Raw genomic sequence first — 26,740 nt, 5'->3', positions numbered from 1 at the left:
TGGTAGCACTAACGATGAGTACCCAACAACGTCTAATATGTGAATTGTTACCATATGAGTTCAAACTCGGGTATAACGTAACAGCAGCAACCCAAAATATTTGTCATTTGACAGGGGAAGGTACAGTGAACCACAGCACAGTAACTCGTTGCTTCCAAAAATTTCGTGCTGGTTGTAAAAATGTCGAAGATCAGGCAAGATCTGGCCGCCCCAGGGTAAACACTATTCAGGAAAATCCATCCTCCACCACACGACGATTGTCAAATAACCAACTTGGCATGTCTCAGTCCACTGTAGTGAGTCATCTGCACGAATTCGGGAAGACATCAAAGGCTGCTGTATTGTGCCACATGAGTTGACTCCATCTCAGTCTGAGAGGAGAGTGATTGTGTGCCGACAACTGCTGCAAAATCTGCATAATGTGCGTTTCCTGAAACAGATTTTCACATGGACGAAAAGTTTTTTTTTTTTTTCTGAAATCCAAATATACAAAAATAATGATTGAGCAGGGGCCAACTTCCGGAAGCGGTCATCAAACAGGGCCCTTTCGGGCATAAAGTCATGCTCTGTGTGTGATAGAACTACGAAGAGATAATTTCATCGAGTTCGTTTCTAACGGCCGTACTATCAGTGCCGACCTTTATTCCGAACAGTTAAAGCAAATATATTCTACACTACGCCAAAAATATCCTAAATTTGTGAACTGAAAGCGCACCCTGGTGCAACATGATAACGCAATACCACACTCGGGTCGAAAAATGCAACCAAAATTCAGATGCTTAAGGCATCCAACGGATATCTCAACCGGCATATAGTCCTGCCCTTGTCCCTTGTGATTACTATCTGTTTCAGTCCATGGTACACTTTCCAAAATCACATTGCTTCAACAACTAGCAGAAGGTGGAAACAGCATTGACTATCTTATTTGCCTCTAAGGACAAGACATAGTACAAACGTGGATATTTAAGACCCGCATAGTTCCGATGCCCCACTGATGGTAGGGATTTATTATTACTAATGGTAAATTTTTATCGCCATGGTCATGAAATTTTGAACAAAAAGGTCATGAAAAGTCATGAAAAAGTCATGAAAAAGTCATGAATTTACTTTCTGGTATTCCAGTAGACACCCTGTTCAAATAAGATTTGGCAAGATTTAATTATCACCTTCCGAAGAATCTAAGTACATTTATAAACTAACAGTATAAGATGTTACATAGTTTGAATACCTACTTCACCATTCGAAAATTGTTCAAGAACCCTATCTAAATCATTTTTTTGATTTTTTCTTATGTTTAATCCTCTTTTTCAATTTTGTTCTTAATTTAAATCTTCCTCGGACATCCATTTGGCGAAACTTGCAGTCAGTATATCAAATTTATTATTTAAAAAGTATCATCATTTTATGTATCAGAAGCGGTAAGTTTAGTTTTATGTCGGTTCTATGACGCACTGTCCAATTTTCTTATTTCATTTGTTGAGTAAATTAACCTAAATCAGGATTGGAGTCTCACTGAACAAATGGATAAGTGATTTAATGATATCTCTAAGATGTACGTATAATTTATTAATACAGTACCTCCCCTTTTTTTAGGTGGTGATGTTCATTAAGTAGGGCTTCATTTAAGAGAAGTTAATATCATGAAAGAGTTTCACTAAGATGTATAATGTGAGATTTTTAATATTTTAACAAATTTTGTTCTTTAAAACAGTATATCTAAATGATTTTGGTTTATTTAAAAAATTGCAAAATTAAAATATTTAAATAAATATAGAAAACATCATAGTGCAAACAGGTTATCAAATGATAAACCACTAAATCTAATCTACTGTTTTTAAAAGTATGTACAGTGCCAGGGGTTTCACCTTCCCAAGACGTAAAAACGTCATACTGAAGTCAAGAGCAAAAATGATCAAACACATCAAGGTAACACTAACAGAAACCTGAAGAAAAGGAATTGCTAATAGGAACATATTTGAGCTCAGAAGAATAATACAAATATGAATAATGGCTATTGCATGTAGAGAAATTGAGCTTCACGAAATACATGCGAATCATTACGAAATCAGGTTTTGAGATAATCGATGGAAATATCGATCAAGTGTAAGTCGATTCTAGTAAATATGGTGTCCCGCGAACGATGTAATATCAATACTTTCTATTTACTGATGATATGTCTTCCCATTTTTATTTATTTATTTATTTATTTTTTCGTTAAATGCGAAAAATTTACTAACATAGTGTTTTTTAAATTTATTATGTATTATACAGCGTTATTTTTTGGGACCAAATTATTATTTTGTTAAACACGGGAAAGTAAAACCAAGGTCACAGTGTATCTCTGAATTATACTGAAGAGATTGATGTAGCTTTTACAGTAGTCTATTCATTTCGATTCGCCTGCAGGGCATAAATAAAACTTGAAACTAAAATACGAAGTGCATAATAATGTACTCACTAATCTAATGCGTAGTGTAGTGTAAGGTGTTAAATTGGTCTTAGTAGGCGGAGCTGGCAATGAATGAGGATGACCCAGATGGAGTAGTGTGAATGGTTTCAGCACATGGTTGGCGAGGATGCTGAATTTGCATGAAGTTTGTGTGGACTGACGAGGCGCAATTCAAACTTAACGGTACTCTGAACTTCTACAATTTCGTCTCCTGGGCTCTTGAAATTCCACATGTTTATGTAGACAGGACAGTGAATCTGCCGGGGGATGCCGTATGGTGTGGTCTATCAGTGGTGTGATTGGCCCCTTCTTCTTTGAGAATACGTAACTGGTGAGGCGTATCTTAATATACTTCACACACGGAATTTGCCTACCGTCCAAAACCTATATGGTACCCTACCTCACTACCATCGGGATGTCAGGTTGTACCTCGATAAAACTCTACCTGGACGGTGGATTGGTCGAAGAGATCGTGTTCAGTATCCACCTCAATCCCCTTATTTGAGACCTCCGGACTTCTTTATCTTCAGAGATCGTCAAGAATAATTTGTATGACAAAAACCAGGAACAATCGACGAGTTACATGAAAAAATCGTAGTCATATGCTGCCATTATACCACATACACTAACGGCTGTAGTTCGGTATGCAGTTCAGCGCGATGGGCGTTGAAGCTACTGATGGTCATCTCGAAAATATATCATAACCGTCTCTCAATGCCAAAACATTGTCACATCAAATCAAATTGTCACAAGATATGGACTAGCAAACAGTGAGTATATTGTTTTAACTCCTCTGTAAATAAACAATTTGTTAATCAATTATCTTGTTACGCTATTTTCAAGAAAGCTATTAAGTAAATCAATACTTTTAAATATTAGGTGAAAGGAAATATTTAGTAGTTGATCAAAATATGATTTACTACGAGATAGAATTGGCAAGTTTTTTTTTAATATAGATTTTATCCTTTGCTTGTATTATTTTCTTTTTAAAATCATTAGAATGCAGAACAAAATCTTAGCATGGAATTTTGGCATGATTTTGTCATGCATAATATAAAAATTAGTAGTAAAAGAAGAAAACAAATTATTATAAAATGAATAGTCGCTACTCATGACAATTCATGAGACAAAATTTTTCCAAGAAACTTACGCCTGGTTAGCTCGCACAATAAACTGTTTCGCATGAACCACACAGAAGAGCGAAATACATGATAGGCCATAACTAATAAAGTTGAAAGAAAAAATCAAAACCAGTATAAGAAATAATTTAAACCTAAAAATAAATAAATGGTCCATAGAGCAGATGAGGAAATGAAAATAAAAGAAAGAAAAAAAAAAAAAGAGAGAAAAGGAAACAGCTAAAATGTCGACAAAATGTCAAAGAACGCATTAGATACGTGATGGTAATCTTCTGTATTAGACTAATTAAATAATTTACGCGTTGAAGTGTTGTGTTAATAATAATCCAGTGCTATTTCCTTCCATTGTACCTTGGTGGAAGCATCTTCGGGCAAGTATATTAAGAATAACATCTGGACTGCTACTGTTCTACATCCTGCAGGTTGCTTTTATTTATGAAAAAAATAAACAAATAAATATAGTTAAAAAAACTCGCTTATCAACTTGAACCACACTTAGGAAAAGGAAGAAACTAAGTATCGGGAACTTGAGAGAATAGAACCATTAAAGTCATTCAAAGTAGGCTGATATTTGCATAACTGTACACATATACTTGCATGTGAAAGTTTATGTAGGCAAACAACCATATGGGATTTCATAACAGGCAGAATTTGATGAATTCTACAGATTTTGTGGACAAACGTAATAACAGTGAAAATTTCTTCAAAAATGACTAGATAATGAAAAAAATAAAAATAAATAAATAACTGATTGTTACAGTAAGTGTAGAATGGCTATTTGCTGAATATGGCAAAAGACATGAAAGCACAAATGTTATGAATTCATATTTTAATATAATTATATTTTACTTCGAATCCACATGTTAAAGATACTTGTGCATGTCGTAAATACGTAAATACTAGAGTCACTAGAAAAGTTACGTGCAGTTCTGGGTACACACATCTTTATTTCAACTATTATAAATTTTTGAAGTATTTTTCCTGACATTCCACACAATGTTTCATCCTCCTAAACCAATCCTGGAAGCACTGATGCCACTGGGTTTCAGGGTCTATACCTAACTGTTCTTTGTAGGCACTCACAGGATCTTCAAGGGTTGGAAATCGATACCCACGAACTTTTTCTGTCAACACAGACCAAAACTGCAACACGATTTTCTTTATTTTCCTACTCCATCGTCACTCTGCAAGAAATAAAGGACAATAATGATATTTTAAGTAAACTAACATTAGGGTTTCATAACAACGTTAGATTATTAGTTTAATATATATAATGTACTTTACAAACGAACTTCCAGTGAAAAGGTGAAACAAAAATGAAGCAGATAAAATTAAAAAAGGTGGAGTGGTTTGTAGGTAAAGCGCAACATATAACAGCACGAAAGCTGCTTTTCCAGAGACATTTAAGAGTAAAAGGAAAGGATGCACCATTCCTGTACGACAACTATGGTGGCAGACTTCTTGCCACTTCTTCATGTCGTTTCGAATGGCTGATTAAAATTTGTACAAATACATTTTATTCTTTTGCTTTTGTGTAGTTGCCTGGATCTCCTAATATCATTGTTTGTTGCTGTTACTCTCCATAAAAAAGGATATTTTCAGCATATTGCACATGTGTTCAATGCTGTTCATGTCTGAATAATTCTATGACGATTCACACCAGGTCAAACAGGAACATTATTCTGCTATGCCATTTGATTCTACACCAGCAGTACATAGTGCCTCCAAGTACACGGCCTGATATATGTTCCATTCTAAACTGTAAGGTATGAATTTTATTTTGTGACGAGGGGTGATTGACATGTTTCTACCCTGACCCTGAAGTATTTCCACTAGTTTTAAATGCAGTATATGTGTTGGTGGTATCATCTTTTGGAAGCTATGGCGCCAAATTTTGGGTTCATTGCATTTAATGGATTTTGTTTTACACGTCATAGAAGATGATAATCTAGCCATAGCCAAGGAAGAGTGGACGAAGCAGTCATGTACAGGTACCTCCAGAAGTTGGTACCTCCAGAAGAAGGGAGTGACTACTAAAGAAAGCCATCTTGGTAGGCGGCAAACGTTTGGGGAACCTTGAACCTAAACGTAATTGGGTTGCATATTTCAAAAGGGGCCTGTCGTCCATTGAATAGGAAAATCTCAGTGAAGCGCATACTCTGCAGCACTGACCCAAGGAAACGTTGATGGCATTCATAACATGGTATTGCAGAAATGAAAAGTAAAGTTCTCATTAATGGAAAAAAAAAAAAAAAAAAACATTTTTATGAACTGGATTCAAGCAGATTTTGATCAAGATATGTGAACCAAGATAAGATTTACGTCCATCACTTTCCGACGCAGAAAAGGGGCTTCAGAGCAGTGGAGTCCCAACTTCCTTCGCCATTACCAAAAAGTTTTGTGTGAAACCGTTCGCGAGATGGCCACTTTTCTTTATGATACTCTGAGGGCGTTGGTAACGGTGACTGAAAGGTGTTACTGCAAACTATTAAGGCGTGTGCAAGGAAAATTAATAAATATTTGGTTAGTGCGAACAAAATGTTTGCCTCAAATGCATCATTTCAAGGAGCAAAAAATCCCTAGAATTCCTAGTTGATCTGAACACTTGACATCGGCAGCTACACACTTCAGTCTTACAACCAAGAATTGGATTTGTGGTGAAAGAAGTCTCAAGTTGCGATGCGGAGAGGTCCTCAATCGCACGTTGCACCGCCCGATTATCAGAGAAGGTACAGTCTCCTAAGAATTACTTGAAATTCTGGATGAGATTGTAGTCGATGGGAGAGATGCCAGGAGAATACGATAGATAAGAAAGGGTTTTATACTGCAAGAAATGGAGAGTCTACGCCTTCCTTTGAGCGACATGTGTACGTGCATTGTGTGCAACAGGAAGATGACATATCTTTTGAGCATTTCTGGATGCATGCGGGAAAATTGGGTGCATTTCATGGAGTTCAGGACTTTAACGATCCTCAGTAATAGTCAGATCTAGTCACTGTCCTGACTGTTCACGATTGTCGTAGTAGATCTATTATTCATCAAAGGTGACAATCCGATGCAGAAAACTTTCCCGATTTATCTTTCCCCTTGCGAACTGTATACCTTCAAACAGCAATTCAACTCATGTGGCACTCCAACATTTTCGCCGTACTGATTACACGGATCTTCCGAACAACAGTGGTATGGTTTATGCCTAACTCGTCTCCATTGGTATACACAGTTTTCTGAAGGTCTACTTCCACGGTGTTTTTGAGGAATTATCCGGACATTATGTTAGTCGGTGCCCACGGGGTTCATTTTGTTATGCTGTGTCGCTGGAAATGAAAGTTGACAAACTAGCGGCGAATGTGTGTTTAATCACCATTCCAGGCAAGTGTGATCGTCTTGGAAAGCTGACCAAACTCGTCTTGCTGCACTAAAACAACGCACTAGTTCATAGGTCAGTGGTATCACAGTATATTGGGAAGGAATGTAGCTGTGAAATGTCAGATCCCTTTATTCCCAGGATTTTTCGCACCCAGTCTTTTTTGCCTCTCATCTAGAAACATGTTTGAAGGGACAAGGTTTTATTAGTGATGAAATTATGGTGGCTGTTAGTGTCTTCCTCAGCATTAAAAGGGTTTTTTTTTTTTTTTTTTTTTTTTTTTTTTTTTTTTTTTTTTTTTTTAACATTTACGAAAATAATTTCTGAATCGATATAAGAAGTGCTTTGAACTTGAAAGCGGATTACGTTGAGAAGTGAAAAAAAAAAAAAAAAAAAAGAAAGAAAGAAAGAAAGAAAGAAAGACATTTTTTTCTTAATTAGGCTGGAAACGTGTCAGTCACCTCCTCGTATTTCTTATACTTCATTATTAATAAAAATTATATCCATTTGACACTGACTGCATGCTGTTTACTACTTATGGGCATATTGGAATATATTTGAAAACATGCACAAGTGGTACATTAATGTCAGTTTTTGATAAGTATGTATTTGAATGCTTGATTAAATATACGTTTCGATCAAGAAATATTTAGTACTAAAAGTTTCTTCGGTATTTTTAATAAATTTCAAACTAGCCCGAGTGCTTTCTGCCCCATTCCTTTGCTTTAGGTTAGTTAAATAATTGAAATTCATTTCGGTTAGTTAAATAATTGAAGTTGAGTATATGTTGCAACTTGCTTTCGGTGTACTTTTCAGTCAGCACATTTCTCATTGCAGAGATGGTAAACTTCTGATAGTTTCTTGCTTCAGGAAATTTTACCTCTACTTTTCTGTCATAATATTTTTACACACACATAACTATATTAAAAAAAACTATTTTATTATTTTAGCTAAGGTAAAAATCTGACACTTATTTTTCTTGTTTGCAGGCATACCCTTAATGTCCCATCATCGTCAGATCGAAGTCGGGCATATGATTCGCATAGAGACTATTTTCCATCCAATTCAAGGAATATTTTTCATTCGGAATCTGGTGATAGTGTTCATAATGTAGCTTTAGATTCGTACAGTTATGGTGTTGTTGATGGTAGTGTAAATGTTCCGAGCATTGATCTTGTGGCTCGAACTAAACATAAACATGTGTGTGTTTTTTGCTGTAAACTCTTCCTGAAGAAATCTCATTTAGTCGAACACACGCGGATACACACGGGAGAGAAACCCTTTGTGTGCAAAATATGTTCTAAGGCTTTTAGACAGAAGCAACATCTTCGACGCCATTTTATCGTACATAAAATTTCGTTGAGTAAAATTTGAAAAACAATTCATCAAATGATAACATAATAAAACACTTTATTTTAATCGATTTCGAATAGTTAGGATAGGAGAATTCATTGTTCTGCTGTTAATATGGTAGTGCCGCTAGTTTATTGTTTCATAGTAAATGCTAATTTCATCGGAAGTCTTTTCGGAGTTAAATGTGTTGAAAATGTAAATACATCTCAACCAAACACACTCTTAAATATTTGCTTCTTGAGTTTGTTTTCTGTTTTATGTATCCCTCATTTTAAATATGTAAATTCTTACTTATGTAAAGGAACGTGACCATTTTGCACTATTTTTATGTTTATCAGAATACTTAAAAAATTGAAGAGTAATATTAAAATTATAATAGATTTTTAAATACATTTATAAAATATCCAGTACTTATGAGTATGCTTCATTATTTTGTAATATATTTTCAAGCACTTTGCGTATGTATTTTAATGATGTACTGCTTAATATTGAGTAACTTCGTCGCAAACGTTATGTTTATAGCTTAATTGAGTATATGTCTTTAAAAATACCGTGTAAAATTTCACATTAGATTCTTTAAATTTAGAAACTTTTTACAGATATTGAGGAGTTGTGAATATCCTTAACAGATTTCATTATTACCTTCTACTAATCGCTTAACTGTTCTGCGTGTAGAACCACAAAAATGTTCCTCCTCCTATAAAAATGATGATATTACTGTAACTGTTTTATTCATGAAGTATTTTGAAAGGATATAGTTACCCTTTCAGTTGATACATAAGCCTAGAGCCCAGTTTCTCAAACTATGGTCCTCGAGGTCTGGCTTTGTAGTCTTAGATTGACATTAGTCAAAAAGAAAAAAAAAATCAAATGAATTCCGTATCACACACTGCAGTTGAGAATCTCTAACAGTTATTGATTACACAACTTAACAAGGTAACGATTATACAAATTCTACTGGTTTATACAGAGTGTTAGAAAAATGTCAGAATGTTTTGGGAATAGATTTCTTATGTCAAAATAAGGAGAAAAAAGTTCACATGGTCCTGTGCTCAGAAGTGCATAGTTTCTTAATTACAGGTGCCGAAAACGTGAAAAAATGAATTTTAAAGGTCCATAGTTCCACTACTGTAGGACTGCTCGTAGTCGGGTCAAGACATCACTGAGGAACTAGTATGTTAACTATCCAAATATCCATCTTTCAGAACCTCCTGTACTTGCACAACCATTTTTAGAGAGGCTGTTTGGTAGTACTTGATCACTCTCCACCTGCCTCTCTAAAAATTGGTGTGCAAATACTGAAGCATTCTTAAACATGGATATTTGGATAGTGCACGTACCAGTTCCTTAGTGATGTCTTGATCCGACCATGATAGGTTCCACAGTGGTGGAGCTATGAACCTTTAAAGTTCACTTGTTTCACGTTTTCGGCACCCTGTAACTCCGAAACTATCAACTTTTGAGCACAGGTCCACATGAATTTTTCTTATTTTGATGTAAGGAATCTGTCTCCAAAATATTGACATATTTTTGTAACACCCTTTATAGATGTATTATTATAAAGTACTGTTAATAGCTTTCAGTTATTAGGAAAAAAAAAAAAAAAACACTTTACATTTTCATCTATGAACACCAATATAAAATTAAGAAAATTTTAATTAACACGATTTTAACAATATAAGTGTGCTGGTACAATGTCATATTCTCAAACTGTAAGAAAATAATCAATTTGCTTTCGAAGGGGACACAAATAGGTGGTCCGTAGAACAATCTGACTACTTATAGTGGTCCCCATTTAAAAAAAACTTGAGAAACTCTGCTCTACACGTTGTCTAAAAAGCAAATTATTTAATGTGTTCTACGAAAGATTGCATACCAGAGTTTTAGTTACAATGCGTATGATAATGGTTAAATGTAAACGTAATATACTGGAAGCAGCAAGCATAAAATAATCGAAATAAACCGTGATAAAAATAAAAATGATTCTTATTTATTTATTTTGCTTCAAATGCATCTCAAGAGAGGGCCTTTCGCAGTTAAAACCCTTTACTGCAATGTGGATTTTTCTGTTTTGTGCTTCTCAAAATATAACAGTTTCGGGTCCACGTTAAACTATTTTTAGAACAGAAAATTAAAATGCATCGCTAAAAGCTAAAACACTGACGTTTATTGTTTACTGGATTTAAAATTTCAGTGGAAATTTTTAATACCAGAATTCACTTTGGAGATCCGTTTTTCGTTTGCTTCCGCTCACTTCATGCATCAGAAGAAGTACATGGAAGAAGTGCTTTTCAATGAACTTTCTGATCATCTTATGATAAATCAGTTTCGTATAACGTGTTGTGCAAAAAGGTGCGAAAAATGTGGTTAAATCAATGATATTGTATTTAACATCAATACATTCAAACGTAAAATATGACAGGATGAATTGAGCGACCACGCTCAAATTAATACTGTATTTTTAGTTAAGACAAATGTCTGCTTCACCGAATAGAATTCTACTATAAATATATTAGTAGGATCTTATTAGCAAGAATAAACTTGTTGTTGAAAGGTAATGATCAGAGGACTTATCATGAGTCATTAAAATATGAAGTCGTGCAAATAATAATAATAATAATAATAATAAGCAAAATAAAAAATAAGGAGGGAAGGTAAGCTGTGGTAAACCTTTCCTGCTAATCGACTGATATATAAGAATCAGAGCCCTTGAATATACCGAACCTAGATACTTGTCTTCTACCTTCAGCGACTTCGTCAATGAAGAAATCCCACTAAATAACTTAAATAGAAATATTCTTACCTTATATTCGGACAGTTGAAGAACTGCTTCGAGTCATTTCGATTCAAACTCAACCAAAGTTTCGACGAAACAGTCATCATGCGCCATTTCACTTAATCCAACCATATAGTTGTAAACAACTAGCAATAGGATCAAATAGCCATATACTGTTTAAAACTGGCTCCTCTTCTCTCTTCGTGTAAATTTTCATATTCTCATCCATTTGTGAAATTCTACCAGACAAAAATTCTGTACTCTTGGGGTTAAAATTCATTTTTAAGAAAGGCAGGTGAGAAATTATTATTTTTCAGAAAGGCTAACCGCTTCGAGCGTTTAGATACCATGAATTCTTTGTAATTATTGACACACTATAATGGGGCACTGTCTCAGTTGTTTCATATGTCTCTTGGTCTAGGAAGAATGGACATTTTGAAGAGGGTATGTGTCAAAGTAAGGAAAACAAAACATTTTCAAAAAATATATTTTTTTAAAGTACTGTACTTTATTTTAGTAAAAGTGCATGCTAGTTAATATTCTGCTTCAATAAAGTGATAATTATTTATGTGAATTGTCGAAAATAGGATGTTCTGGGAGCATTTTGTAATATTGCTCAAATTTAATGCTGGATTTCATTATTTATAAAATGTTTTGTTCTCGTGTAGTGCGCGAATTCGCGATTTGAAGTAGTCGCATAGAGCTTGATTCTGAATTCAAAGCAGGTGTTGCTTTCTCTCTACAATAAGATTTCTCTTGTTTACAGGTGTGCAATACTTAACTACCATACACCACCCCAGTATATATCTACCACAGCAACTAGTGCTTCTACATGGAGACACAAGTGTTCGATATGTTCCCGAGAGTTTCAACTTCAGGCTCAGCTTCGTTCTCATCTTAAAACCCATCTAGCTGAAAGGAAGTTTCAGTGTACAATTTGTCGTAAGAGCTTTCTTCAGAAGAAACATTTGCAGCAGCATCATGCTGTACATAGTTCTTCGAAGCCTTTTAAGTGTAAACTATGCTCTAAAAATTTCCGTCACAAACGATATCTCAACTATCACGTGAAAATATGTTACAGTAGTGCAGTCTTTGGCAAAACTAGATTTATTAATGGGCAATAACAAAATAGAAATGGTCCACTGAGTATTTATTACCAGCGTGACACTACGTGTTTTTGAATGTGAGCTCGTGTATTTTGTTCAGCTTGGTGTTTCCCGTTCCTAACTAATAAAGAACTTCGCTCCAAAACCTGTCGAAAGTTTCGTGTGCGTTGTGTGTGTGTAATAAATTAATAAATTAAAATTGCTTGAACAAACTCCATGACTCTGGATAAGTAGAGTAACAAATAAAACATAGTTCTGACCAGAGCAGAATGAAATATATTAAAAACTATACTTACAATGTGTTACAGTTTCAAGGACCTAACGTCCTCTTCATCAGACACAGACACTGTGTTTGTGTTTGATGAAGAGGACGTTAGGTCCTTGAAACTGTAACACATTGTAAGTATAGTTTTTAATATAAAATTGCTTGTATATATTCAGAGCTAAAACCATTTTCTCTTCCTCGTATTCTTTACATTGACAATCACTTATTTATGTTCAAAAAAATCTTAAGATCCCTTCGTGACTAAATTTTTAGCGCTATCTTTGATACAAAACTCTGCTTCGAGTCCCGATGGCAGTGCATGTGACTCGGCTCGATGTTAGCATGTAAGTCCATGTCTCGTAGGGCTACAGCGCTGAAAAGGACATTAAACTCCAAACAAGCAGAATTGAGAACTTACATATTCTTATCTCTAGGTAAAATTATAGCAAACATGGGCATAATTCTTTTCCTTCTTTCATTCGTGCTGACCTAACTTAGGTTTAGATTCTTGTTCCAAAAATATAAAAAATAATAAAGAAAGCAAAACGCAAGGGTATAACATGAGAAAGTTGATGCATTAAAGGGAACACCAAACATCAAGTTTTATTTGATATGCATGCAGCAGTAATACTACCTGGTTATCTTAAATTGCGTTACTTTTATTATATTTTATCAATGTAATTCTACAAATGTATTCCGTACCTTACCCATTAAGATTATTAAACTTACGGCTTAATTATAAGAAAATGGTTATCAGTTCATCACTCACTTTGTCATCGCTCTTTGAAGTACGGAAAAATTTCAACGGGTAATCATATTATTATGACTTGCGTTAGATGATGTAGCTTCGTAGACAGTGGACGATTGCAGTTTATAAGTGTCATCATACAACGAAGAATGCCAAATAAAGGATGAAATTGAAAAGAGTAAATGGAACGTATTTTATTTAATTAATTTTTAACTTTCTATCGACGGGTAGGGGAGAAGAAAAAATGTGATTGTGAAAATATATATATATGTATATATACTTCGAAATTCCATTTGATTTACCAGTTTTGTAGGTGCATTACTCTTGTAAGTGACGATTTTCTTTTATGGTTAATTTTCTCAAAAATGGCCCGGGCAATTTTATTCATATTTTAAAAATGAAAATACCATTAACAACTCTATAATATGGCAAAAGTAATCTCTCTTGAGAAACTACACAAGGAGTATAACAACTATCGAATTATGGAATAACTATGGAATACATTTCAAAATATACACAGTGCTCATCTGTTGTGTGTTCGTCTAGCGATGATCGATTGACTCAAATTATTAATATATCCAGCATAATGCAAAAATTTTGAAGATTTTAGGTTATTCACATTCTAAGGTCTACCACTTCAGTAGCAATAAGAAATAATATGTCTACTGAAGTGCACTCTAATTTAAGATTAGTACTTTCAAATTTATCTAAGAATGATTTTATTTTCACTCATTGACTGTTACAACTTATTGAACGTATAGAACAGATTTCAAAACATACACAATACTCACCATTATGTGTTGTTGTAGTGACTTAAATTTTCATCAATGTTTCCAGCATAATGTCCTTCAACAGGATGTTTTCTAAGCTAAGTTGTGAAGATGTTGATTTATTTACAATTTAGCGTAGAAAACATCTTGATGAAGGACATTATGGTGGAAACATTGATGAAAATTTACACAAGGAATAGCTTGCTTTATATATTTATTTATATATTTAAAGGTTAACGTACTTTAAAATGACTAAGGCAATTTTAATCATATTTCGTAAATAAATATCCCATTAACAGTTATGCAGCGTAGAAAAAATATTTTTTTCCGGAAAAAATCCGCAGGAGGTTATTTATTCATGGAGTTGTGTTTTTCGGAGAGTTTCCTCAAGAACAGCTCAAGCAAATTTGTTTATGTTTCGTAAATGAATATTACCTTTACAATTTTACAATATAGTATTCATTCTCCTTGGAAAAAGCCGAAGGAGTACTTTAAGTTTAAAAAAAAAAAAAAAAAAAAAACCTTATTTCCTTTAGAGCAATGGTTCCAAACCTTATTTACCTGGTGAACACGTGGTCCCTTTCGTGAACACTATACTTCATGCCCTTCTCCTTGCCATTGGTTGATCTGACCCTTTTAGCGATTTCAAATTTAGCATTGAATTCTGAAATCTTTAATAATAATAATAATAATAATAATAATAATTAAAAAATTTCACCAACTTACATTTATTTCCAGCAAAATTTCTGCATACCATTGTAATGCAGTTTTTTAAATATTTTTTTAAACCAACTTCTTTATTAATAGAACCACAGTTCTTACTCCATAGTTATTGTGTGTTTCGTACGGTACGTAATTGAACACCTCTTTGTTACAACATCGTAATATTTGTAATTACGAATGTAGTTTATTGCTGTCAGTAGCTTGCACTCCCCTTGCTCGCTCTTCATGCCTCAGGTTGAGAACCATTGCTTTAGGGAGTACACTTGTGAAGTCTTACGATCATTAAAGGATTAATAATAATAATAATAATAATAATAATAATAATAATAATAATAATAAATTAACTCGAGATTTTGATGGATATACAATTTCCATTACCTGTACATGTCTAAAAAATGATTCTTGGATTCCTTCTGTGTGTTTATTTTTATATACACAAAGGCATAGAGGCTGCAGTGTTCAAACATATCGAGAATATAGAAAGGTTGAGATTCTTCACTGAAGTGTTTTGAACTTTCCTCCAACACCAAAATATAAAGGTAGTTTATTGGATAATGAAAATGAAAACGGCTTTTAACTATCTAGATTTCATAATTAACTACGATTATTTTCTTCATATTTTATATAGGAAAGGAACTCACCTTGCATTCGGTACTGTTTTACCACTGTTAAAACGTAATATTAGATATTTCAGCCAGCGCTAGGGCCATGGTCGCAAACTCCTACCACAAACTGGAAGAAATCGCTGAGACATAAAGTTTTTAATCCTGTACTTACAAAATACTCCAAGTGTCCACAAAGCACTAAAAAATATTTACCATTTAACAGTTCGAATATTAAGTTTAAACAGAAATTTAAAAATTAAAAATAAAAAACTGATTTGAGGTGAGTTCTTTTTCGATGTTTTTATAAATAAATACAAAAGGGAGTGCTAATAAGTTTTGCAACATTGGTACATGTGCTCGTTTGAAGTGTTTGTCGCATGGCAGAAACAGTTCAAGCCCAAGTATAGACAATAAATAGGTCTCTGAAAGACTGCGGACCATGCGATTTTACAGTCGCAAAGCTGAAGGTGGAACATATTCCAATCCAGGCATTACGATTTCGAACTGATCATAATGCCGTGGAAGCAATTGTAGACATTTGTTGTGTAAAAGGTGAAGAGGCGTTGATCAAAGTAGACTAAGCACAGTAAGAACTAGCTCGGATCAAAAAATTTGTCAGTGAATCAAGGTCAGGCTGAAAACCGAGGACTTGCGCGAGGCCATAGAGACAAATCCAATGACTAGTATTCAGAGATTATTTTCAGTCTTGGTATCTCACAGCCCAGTGTGGTTACTCGACAAAAGCATCCGTTGCTATAGAATTGTTCCTCACGAATTGACCCTAGCTCAAGCAGGGGCGAGTGGTTGTGTATAAGAACATTCTGAAATACGCACGTGATCTGCTTTTTTTTTTTTTTAAAAAAAAAAAAAAGAATGGTATTATTTTTACTTTGTATTTATAATTCTTAGCTCGTATTGTTTAGGAAAGAAAGATGACGATCACCATCAGCGTTGCCAGATCTAGCATAATTTGCATGCCTTTAGCATTTAGCATCTTGCTTTTAGCATCCTGCCCAAATCTAGCATAATTTCAGCAAGTTTATCAAGAAGCCGTAAAACCTGGAGATAAGAAAGAAGTTGGTGGGAAGAAAAAGAACGGGAGAAATGTATCTTCTTCCATTGATTCATACACTCGGTAAATCATACAAGCAGTCTCGTTTTCCGAAGTAAATTAGAAACTTTTTTTTTTTTGCTTTACCCAGGGTTTACTAATCTTTTAACTGCGAGGCATGGGCCATTCTCAACCGAACTTTTTGACAACTTCACCATCTTTATTCCTGAAATGAAAGGTCCGAGACCGACCAAAAGTCTGACCCCCCCCCCAGCAGACAATTCTCAACTCCGCATATGCTGCGAGGTAATTTTCTTTCAAAATATGTAAACAAACACTTTGCATTCATTTATACGATATCTACGCCATTGAGTCTTGGAACGACTGCACTAGTTTAGTTGAGTTAAAGTTTTGGTGCGTGAAGTATTGAGTTCTATCCACGCATTCTTGCGCTCTGTGTATTTTAAGTTACGTTATCGTATCTCAACTTCGTTTTTTCTCTTTCTTTTAAAATTCTTGAATTAGTAATAATGAGGATCTAGCATAATTTGACCGAATCTAGCATAATTTCGATTAGGTTTTGGAATAATTCCGAGCTGTGAGCCTGGCAACGCTGATCACCATAGCAATGAGAACACGTGACGTCACAATATTTATCTGTCGCACAGGAAACCGTGGATCTAATGTGAATATATATAGTATAAGTATTTTATATTATCAAATTATAGAAAAATAACAGATTAAGTGACGCAGTGAATGGCTAGAATTTGTACATTGGATAGTTAAATGAGTCACAGGTATTTGTTTGATTGATATGATGCTGAAGCTGAAATTTAACAGATTAAGATTACACCCAGGGCCTTCTTAGCGCATGAGCCCGATGGTCACGTGCTTGAGAGCCCCGTGCTCAAAATCACTTATATGGAGTGTAAAATTCAGTTTCAGGATTCTCAGCACACTGATTTTCCTAAGGAGCCCATAATGCTTTTAAGACGGCACTGACCACGTAACAAAAATGTCTCTGCGGGCCATCTCAAATATTCATGCCTCTGAAAGAAAGAAGACTGTTCAAGATTTCTTGTTTCTTCGTTTGAACATAACATGACTATACACTTTAAAACTACGACAAGAATGAATCAAGCTCAAGATTTTCATTTTGTCTTTTTGTATGTTTAACATGCAATAGCGTTCGTTTTGCTCAGTGGATTTTTATTTATCATATTATTTGCTTAATAGTTTAATTTTCTAATTTGTTCCCATTGTAATAATGTAGTATTTCTTCATATCCTGCATTTCACAATATCCAGAAGGAAAGCTTTCTGTTGTTGATACCTGTACTGTATTGTAAAAACCAAGGATGTTTATCAATTTCATGGAAACACATGGAGTTGGAGATATGTCAGATGTCTGGATTAGCACAAGACGGACGGCGACCACAACGCCGGGCTGTTAGTGATTTGCTAAGACAAACTCGGTACTACTTGAGGAGTAGCAAAACAGCAGTGTGTGGTGAGCTAAGCAGAGACTGATAGTGTAAAATAAGAGGGCTCTTTGATTTGCAAAGAGACAGATTGTTAGCGTTCGGTTATGTAATGCGAGCGTAACAAAATTGGCGAATGTGTTGGGAGTGTTCAAGGTGAAACAGGTGTTCCGTGTGCGAGGAACAGTGTCCAAAGTGGTAACGGTCTCACTGCAAATCGACATCGTCAATGAGGAGCAGTGGTCGGAAGAAAATCCTCGGTGACAGGCCCCACCGATCATGAAAGAAGATTGTTAGAGACACGATTTTGTTGTAAATAAAAATTCGCAATTTCGTTGTAAAAAATACGCGTAAAACGGGATAAAATCATGAATAAAAATTCAATGTAAGAACACTATTTTCATTGGCAATTACAATTAGTTACCTTTTATTTCACCTTAATTTCCACTCATCAATCACCATGATATGAGCTTATGCAAGACTATATCAAACAATATTTGAGTTTTAAAAAAATAACACTAAGCATCGTCACTGAATAAAAGTATTATTTAAAGAAAAAACACACAGATAACATTAATAGAAAAAAAAAAACTTTAGTGTTCACAGTTTACTTATGCAAATAGCACTTAAGCATTGTTTTCTGGTGTTAAATTTGTTCTTTTGTCGGTAAGTATGTCATTGTAAGAAGAGAGAGCCCTCTCCACATCAACATTCAACATTCGAAAATGGTATATACACTCATGTCCAAAATGATTGTCGCATATCTATAACTGTCTTCTTGTAAGACATAATTTGATAATGCTTTTGTGGGATACTTTTAATATTGATACTATGTGTATAATCGGGAAATGAATATTTGTGGTAAATTTCATAGGGAAAGAATTATAAATACGAAAATTAGTATGAGTGAAACAAAATGTTGCTAAATGGACGAGAAAGTTTTATTTTCGTTTTATTGTTCTTATTTACTGCTCTTTTGACATGAAATGTGTCACATACATGTCTTTGCCGATTATACATACTAAAAATGTAAGAAATACGGGGCAACTTTGTTATCAAATTATATTCCTACAACAACATATTTATAGACATGCGACAATAATTTTGGACAGGAGTGTACATTAGTTGGAGACACTTTCCAGCGATTTCTAAATGCTCATTTAACATACCGCGCAACACTCTTTCCACACTATCCACTTCACCCGTAGATACTGTTTGGAGCTCGCATGTAAAATTTCAAAAATTCATGGTGGTCTGTATTCTCAAAAATGAGAATTTTCATCTCATTGCGTTGAAAAATTGTCACTTTTGAGTAAATTTCGTGGAATATCGGGACTTGCAAATTTCGCTAATTCGACAGAATTTCGCGTTTAATCGCGAGCGTTATATGGCCTAACAAACAGTGAAAAAGAATATATATTTAAGGTACACAACGTTTTCGCACAAAACTGATACATTTCGCGTTTTCGCGTGTCACCAAAAATTCGTGTCTCTAATCATTGTCACTCAAAACTATCGTACGAATGCAATGCAAGTGACGAAGGAACTCAAGCAGCACCTCCAACAGCCTCTGTCGCCAATCACATTTTATCGCGAGCTACATGACTTACGGGGTCGGATAGTACGGGCGAAACTTCTGATAAGGGGCATACATAACGACAGCAGTTGTGCTGCGAACATGAAACATAGACTGCTGATGATTGGAAGCGTGTGATACGGTCGGATGAGTCATTTCACCTTATTTCAAACCATGGATCGTGTTTATGTTTGTTGGACGCCCAAAGAAGCGTATGATCCGCAATGTCTTCTCCCAACCGTGAAACATGACGGAGGCTTTGTGATACTGGAGCCCTAGTTTTCAGTGGGTCCTGTGCTGATGCTTACTTATTGCGCCACAGGTCATGATTACGTCGCCATTTTAGGGAACCATGGCATCCTATGGATCAGACGTTCCCTTGCTATGCCGCCGTATTCCAGGCTGATAATGCACCCATTCACATCGCTGGAGCTCTTGTGTAGTGATTTGAGGAATATCAGGATGAAGTTAAATACCTCCCGTAGGATGCTCGATCCCCAGATATGAACATCTTTGGACCGTTTTAGAGACATGAATCAGGCGCAGATTTCCTCCTTCATCCTCTATCATGGAACTGAGTGATACATTATATGCGAAATGGTATAATATGCCACTTTCTACCATTCACATTTTCCATCATTCCATTCCATATCGCATCTGAGCTGTTCTGAGGTGGGCCAACATCACTTTAATCTGGTAAACTGCACTTTTTCCAGGTGTTTCCATTAAATTGATAAGTTTGTGTATGTATTGAGTTTATTAAGTATTTGTTTGTAACAACAATGTATAGCAGACAAATAGTCTTGAAGCCATGCTTCGAGACAAGTGCAATGTTATATCTATTCAATAATAAGAATTAGCATAAGACATTGAGCTAATTCACATACAGACACACACAAATTCTCACAGATCTTTTACATACATTACGCCCTACAGAATTAACTGTAAATTGAATTCATTTTAAGTCCACCATCGATTTTATGCCAATACCTTTGGCTTTGATATGAGACCGAGATGCAAGGTGAGAAGAATGGAGATAACCCAGAGTCAGCAAATCAATTCCGAATAGCAGTTTTCTTGGGAACAAGGTAAATCGATTTGCTATGTTTGTTTTTCGATTTGATATATGTTTTTCAAGGCAATGACCTGGGTTCCCTAATTTATTTTTAAGTTTTTGTTAGGGCTATATGTCATATTGGCTTATTGATGCTAAGTCCTTACCAGAAGTCAAATTCGGGATTATGCTCATCAAAAATGAGTGTGCCAGTTACTCGACTAGTCGGTTCTAGTAGTTAGGGGGGAAGTAGGAATCTTCTTAGTATTCATTTTCAAGCAGTCTTTTTAAAATTTTATCGTGTCATCAGATTATAAGCGTCAAAGGTACGAGTATTTCTTCTGCTTGGAGAAAAGGAAAAATTTTAGAGTGTGCCGGGCGAGGCTGCTTGCTTTTTTTTCTTTTTTTTTTCAGAACTAATTGAATGCCATGTTGTTCTCCTCTATTTCCGATATTCTTCAGTGTTAAAACAGTTGTTCGTAAAAGACGTTGTATATGCATATTCAAATGATAAAAGCTACCTTCGATTACATTCAATTATTGACAACATATCCCTCAAATAAATTAGGGAACTTGTTTCTCCCTACTTACTCTGCTAAGTTTGATTGCATGATTATTACATTGAAAATAATAAATATTTCTATTCAGTAATGTTTACTTGATAATTGATAATGTACATAAGTTGATCACAAATATATGTAAATTTTTGTGACAATTTTATATTGCGTAATTTTATTTTATATTGTGTAATCATAGAATACACTTCCGTAGATAGTGTTTCTAATGTGTTGGCTACTATACACCATTGCACCAAGTTCAAATGGGTGCATGTGGTGACATGAACGTGATAAATCATATATCAATTACAGCTTTTTAATTTGGTAACATTTTGATAATTTTAACAATGTGATATGATGTATTCTTTTCGAGTGAGTGTATTTATTCTTAGAGTGGAAGATTTTCGTACAATTCTAATATGATTTTGTATTTGTTTGTTTGCCGTACGGCTGCCAAAAGGTAAAGAGAAGTAACTGCATTTCGCGACATTTTCGTGTTTTGTACTACATGTACGAGGGTTATTGCAAAACTCATGGCAACTATTTTTTTTTTTTTTCGAAAATGGTAAAGAATTAAAAAGTTCTGAAATATGCAAATGGAAGGGTAGTTCATATGTAAACATTACATGTAGGGAGATGGATGAATGTACACACCACCATAAAGATATAGCACGAGAAAAAAGACGAAAAAAAGTTGTCGTTTCAAACGTGTTTTACTGTCAATTGCAACAGTACACTATAGTACAGGGCAGGAACACGTACCTGTGATATCTTAGAGTCCCTGCCATCTTGTGGATTCTTGGGAAAACTCGTGATGTCATGGAATGCACGTAGTTTGTAATGCACTATTATATACAGTTACAATTGACAACGTTTGAAATGACAAAAAAATTTTTCGTCTTTTTTTTTCGTGCTATATCTTTATAGTGGTGTGTGTGTCCATCCATCTCCCTACATGTTATATTTACATATGAACTAACCTTCCATTTGCATATTTCAGAATGTTTTAATTCTTTACCATTTTCGAGGAAAAAATAGTTGCCATGACTTTTGCAATGGTCCTCGTATTATTTTAAGCTTGTACATATCCTGGTTATGTCATTTTTGTCCTATTATGCCTGTCGAAAAGGTAATAGAAAAGGAAACAAAGTCTTTAAGAGTAACTTTAATTATCAAACATTACTCTTTTTTTTTTTTCTGTTTTTCTCAAAACAAGCAAAATGTAGATTGCTAAGTAGGATTGCTAAGTTCAGTTTTAATATAGTTGATGAAACAATACGTTCCTTCATTTTTATAGATAAGATTAACCATCAGTGGGAACGTACTTGAACGTTTCAGTTGATAATTGTTCTATGGACACTTGGCATACATAATGTTATCCAAACTTTTCTCGGAAATCTACCTAACTTTCGTGGGTTAATATTTCGATTTACAATTTTAATATCATTAAATTGAACTTCCAAATAATATGATCTATATGTTTAAAGACCTTAATCTTGAGTAGATAGTAAATTAAAGTACACAAATTACGGTAAATATATGTGATTTAAATATATTGACCTTTGGAAAAAAAAAAACTATTAATATTTTACTTTCAAAGTTCTAACCGATTATAAATGACCCCTTCTGCTCTTGTACAGGCGCTTTCGATTGTAAGTTTCTGCTGAATTTTTCAATAATGTAATAGTTTTTAGGCTTCTTCAAAGCCTTCAAGTTTAAACTTTTGTCATTCAAAAACATTACTTAATTACAACACTACTTAAGTTTATTTACAAGTTAACTTTTTCTTGCTTCCAGGTTTGGGTTAAGTGCATGCTCATCTGTACAAGACACGTCTGAAGGTTCACGTGGTTTCTGTGATGAAGAAAACCGCTATGTTAGCAATATGTCTTACTTCATTCCTGATATAAACATACAGACTGTTGCCACTGGTGGTTCGAATGATGATACTAGTTATAGTGATGGAAAAAATCAGTCTGTTGTTACTGACGTTGTAACGCAAATGTATCCCATTAGGGTACAAAGGTGTGAAGTGTGTTGGAAGCCATTTAAATCTAAAAGTGCTTTACACATTCATCTGAGGACCCATACTGGAGAAAGACCTTTTACATGTGGAATATGTAATAAAGCATTTCGACAGAAACCACATCTCTTAAGTCATTACAGAGCACATTCCTCCGAAAAGCCCTTCAGATGCTCCATTTGTGATCAGAGGTTCACAGAGAAACAATCCGTGAAAAGACATATGAGAAGAAAGCATTCATTCATAACACTAAACTGTTGAATTATTTAAATTATGAAGTTACTTCATTATATAATCATCTTGTGTTATATCATATTTTTACACTATACACACTATGAGTGCATAAGTTTCGATGCATGAGGTGGTATAATCAGAGTCGAACTACATATCTGACTTAGCTCTGAAGCTATTTTAGCGACATCCCGTTTTGATTTTCAAAGTCAAAACAACTAACTTAAGTCAATAAGATAGAACTATAGATGAATCTCTTGAGATATGAAGTTTCCTTTCAAAATAGATAAATAATGTAGTAAATAGATAAATATAATTCTAAACAAAATCTAAGTTAATTTAAAGTTACTTTTTAACAGTATAATTAATAATAGTGTAATTTATAATTTGGGCCTCCAGCTATGGTCCGTTAAAAAAAAAAAAAAGTGTCACTTGCTTCTCTAATATGTTCTGTTACTTATTTTCTAGTAGTACATGTAGCATAACGATAATGCAGTATGCGTTTAGAACAGTTTTTTTTTTTTCTACTACAAATGTTCGTACACTACGTAAAATGAGTTCCTTCGTGGCTATGTGGTTAGCATACATGTCTCTGGCATGGGAGATGGGTTCGATTCCCGGCGAGAGCTCATGTGGTTTGAAACTCACAATAAGCTGTAGGTCTACATCTCATATATCTTCTCTGTTGAAAGGATACTCAACTCATATTCAATCCAGTGCAACCTACATAAATGTTAACATTAAGTATTTTACATGACATAAAATACTAAATGTCATTTATTAAAGAGTGCGGAAGTATCTGATTGTAGTATTTGTTAAAAAAAAAAAAAAAATGAAGGAAATACTCGTTCGTGTATTAGGAAAATACAAAAACGGAAGTTTTTAATATATTTTCGAAGTTGATAATTTTTGCATACTCTCATCTGGTCTTTCTAGTAGCTTTAGCTCATGCTGTCCTTCTGAACATGCTGTGAGAAAGAGAACATGTGCTACATCTAGACAACGATACTAACTGTGTATATTTGTTTCCATTATTTGCGGTGTTATGGAGACAGTTTTCCCTCGGGTTTTTGCTTAAAATATACCTTAAGTTTTCTGAAGGATTAAAATGATATGAATTGGGGCGCCCAGGTTTTGTATGTAATCATTTCCTGAAACCAAATGTTAAGAGAACTGGAACAATGCCATGAAGCATTGTAATTCTGAATTCAATCTGCAGCTGTAAAATTGTTTAAAATGTTCATTTACTTCATACTATGAACGGAACCACAAGAAATTCTTTGTATCCTGTGATATGAAGCATCTTCAATATATGTAGTCACAGAGACTGAATTATCTTATAGTTGTCATTATTTCCTGTTCACAATTTTACCTGATTTTTCCTTCGTAAAAGACTTCGCAATACAGCGATCGCTCTTCGCGCATTTACCATACAGTTGTGCAAATTGACGTTTTGAAGTCGTAGATCTTGTATAAGCTTACGCTTCTTATGAGGGAGTTCTTTTCTGTTTCAAAGGAATCGAACCTAGATACAATAGTCGACTGGATTAACTGGAGTTTTCAACTATTTACGCTAATTGACATAAAATTGTTAATTTTAAAGTTAAACTCAGATATACTTCTGATTATTTATTAATGCAGAAATTTTCAGTGGGAACTTATACTTTCGTCAGCGACTTATTTGTTTACATTAACACACACTGCTGTTTCAGTCACATCTCGAAGCTTCTCATTTCAGTTATTGTTAAGCTTACTTGTCACATCCAGAACTACTTTGGCGGCTCCTTTAACTCTGTGGAAGTCTTTCCAGCTTTTTACCCTTTGCATCACTCTCTCTTTCATCAGTCTATTATTCCTCGTTATGTAGAGGTGGGACGTTTCGTTTTATTGTCTAGAATCTTGAATGCAAAAACAGACTCTGCTGTTTTTTTTTTTTTTTTTTTCTGTTTGTTGCTACTCCAATCACTTATTGGAACTTACTGTATTTGAAGCTATTATATTCGATGCAAACTATCCATCATGGTATGATTTATGTATTTTGTTTTTAGGGTGTTACAGATGAGCTTAGCATAACTTAAGTGAATTTTTATTATATAATGGAAACCATGGATTGTGATTGAAACAACAATGTGTGTTTATGTAAACAAATAAGCCGCTGACGAAGGTGGAAGTTCCCATTGAAAATTTCAGCATTAATAAATATTTCGTCGCATCCATGAGTTAATTTAGTTGTTATAATCATGCGTCAATTAAATTCTTTCAGTAAATTAATATTTTCTTCCTAGCTTTAATTTTGATCAACTTTCGCAGATGGTTCCTCAATTCACCACACTTTAACCCTGTGGGGCATTTTGAATAATTGAAAGAGTATTCGATAGGAAAACATTTCACCGGAAACGGTTATACATACTTGATATTATTGTATAGACACCGACACATGTCGTTTTCTTGCTTACAACATGCTCAAAATGATTGAAACAGTTGGAATGGCTAGAGTAGGCTATGCACAATATTGTAGTATGACCAAAAAAATTGGTAATGGGAAAGTAATTGTTTTATTAGTTGATTTGTGGTATTTTGTAAATGCTCGTATTTCAAATTTGAAAATAAAGATCGATCATTTGTCTGGTGGCGTAGGTCAATCACATAATATATTGTCTAACGAGGAAGCTTAAAACACTTACATTTCAATTCTTTACGTACAAGACATTTCTTCATCTAGGAAATGAGTTTTAATACTCCACACTCGTTGAGTTGGACAATTAGGTCCTCTTCCTACGTTTTAACGTAACCAGGAAAATTTTTGCAAATTAAACGGAAGAAAAATATCAGGTTATCATTTCAGGAAAAGAGGATTCGTGGATCGATATGTATAAATTTAGAGTTAGTTTCTTTATAACCCTGGTAAGATACATATCGACGTCCTTGGTGCAAAGATATTGGCAAGTACTATCCCCTATCTAACTAGTGCCGATGCATTAGCGAATAAGCTTGACTCACATTCGATTAATTTTTTCAATCAGAATAAGCTCCTGTATTAATAGATGTACTATTTTAGAACACCAAGAGACCTCAGGACCAGAGTTTGAAACATAGCTCAATCTAATATTCCTTTGTTTGATTTATGCTTCTTAACTTATATCCGTAACATTTTCTATGATGTTAGTTTTAGTAATTAACATATATCAAAGCGAAAATATCCAACTAGCCCCATATCATGAGTAATTAGTGTAAATTATCTAAGCTACGAATGGGTAATTATGAAAAGGTGATGTTTTCATCTTTAATATATCAAAGAATATTTCCTTTAAAAATCTTGCATTGTGACGAGTAATACAATCAGGTACTTCCACACTGTACCAAGTAGGGTACTTAATGTTTTTTCGATGTAAAGCTGATAGTCAAGTGATACGATTAAGAAAGTAAGAATATTCATAAAAGTGAGTAAAATGTCCAATTATATGTTAAAG

At 34.3% G+C, this 26,740-nt stretch overlaps 2 protein-coding genes across 5 annotated transcripts in view; both read left to right on the top strand.

Annotated features, from left to right (window-relative positions):
- Positions 1-26,740, top strand: part of LOC145680488 (uncharacterized) — a 158,123-nt gene that overhangs the window by 63,347 nt on the left and 68,036 nt on the right. Inside the window, exon 5 of one of the 4 annotated variants that reach the window (XM_081751066.1) lies at positions 11,848-11,997. The exons of 2 other annotated variants lie outside the window; for them this stretch is intronic. In XM_081751066.1, the coding sequence (XP_081607192.1) occupies positions 11,848-11,862 (15 nt within the window). In that variant the 3' untranslated portion in view covers positions 11,863-11,997. Of the gene's footprint in view, positions 1-7,941; positions 8,099-11,847; positions 11,998-26,740 lie in introns of those variants that run through there. One more of the 4 variants, XM_081751067.1, reaches the window with a different exon arrangement.
- LOC145680491 (uncharacterized) lies at positions 18,272-25,084 on the top strand. The gene is made up of 2 exons (XM_081751073.1): positions 18,272-20,493; positions 22,814-25,084. Exons 1-2 carry the CDS (start codon positions 20,420-20,422, stop codon positions 23,298-23,300), a joined length of 561 nt encoding a protein of 186 aa, XP_081607199.1. The 5' UTR covers positions 18,272-20,419; the 3' UTR covers positions 23,301-25,084.

This window comes from Thermobia domestica, chromosome 3 (assembly GCF_964235325.1).
Source record: "Thermobia domestica chromosome 3, izTheDome1.hap1.1, whole genome shotgun sequence".
Lineage (NCBI taxonomy): Eukaryota > Metazoa > Arthropoda > Insecta > Zygentoma > Lepismatidae > Thermobia > Thermobia domestica.
The sequence above is the reverse complement of the archived record's forward strand: the minus strand, read 5'-3'. Positions and strand labels throughout refer to the sequence as shown.

Bases quoted from the DNA above. Each gene is read 5' to 3' on its own strand.
- LOC145680491 (XM_081751073.1), top strand. From the start codon at position 20,420: ATGCAAGGTGAGAAGAATGGAGATAACCCAGAGTCAGCAAATCAATTC. The intron at 20,494-22,813 runs GTAAATCGATTT...TCTTGCTTCCAG, and splicing joins GCAGTTTTCTTGGGAACAAG to GTTTGGGTTAAGTGCATGCT.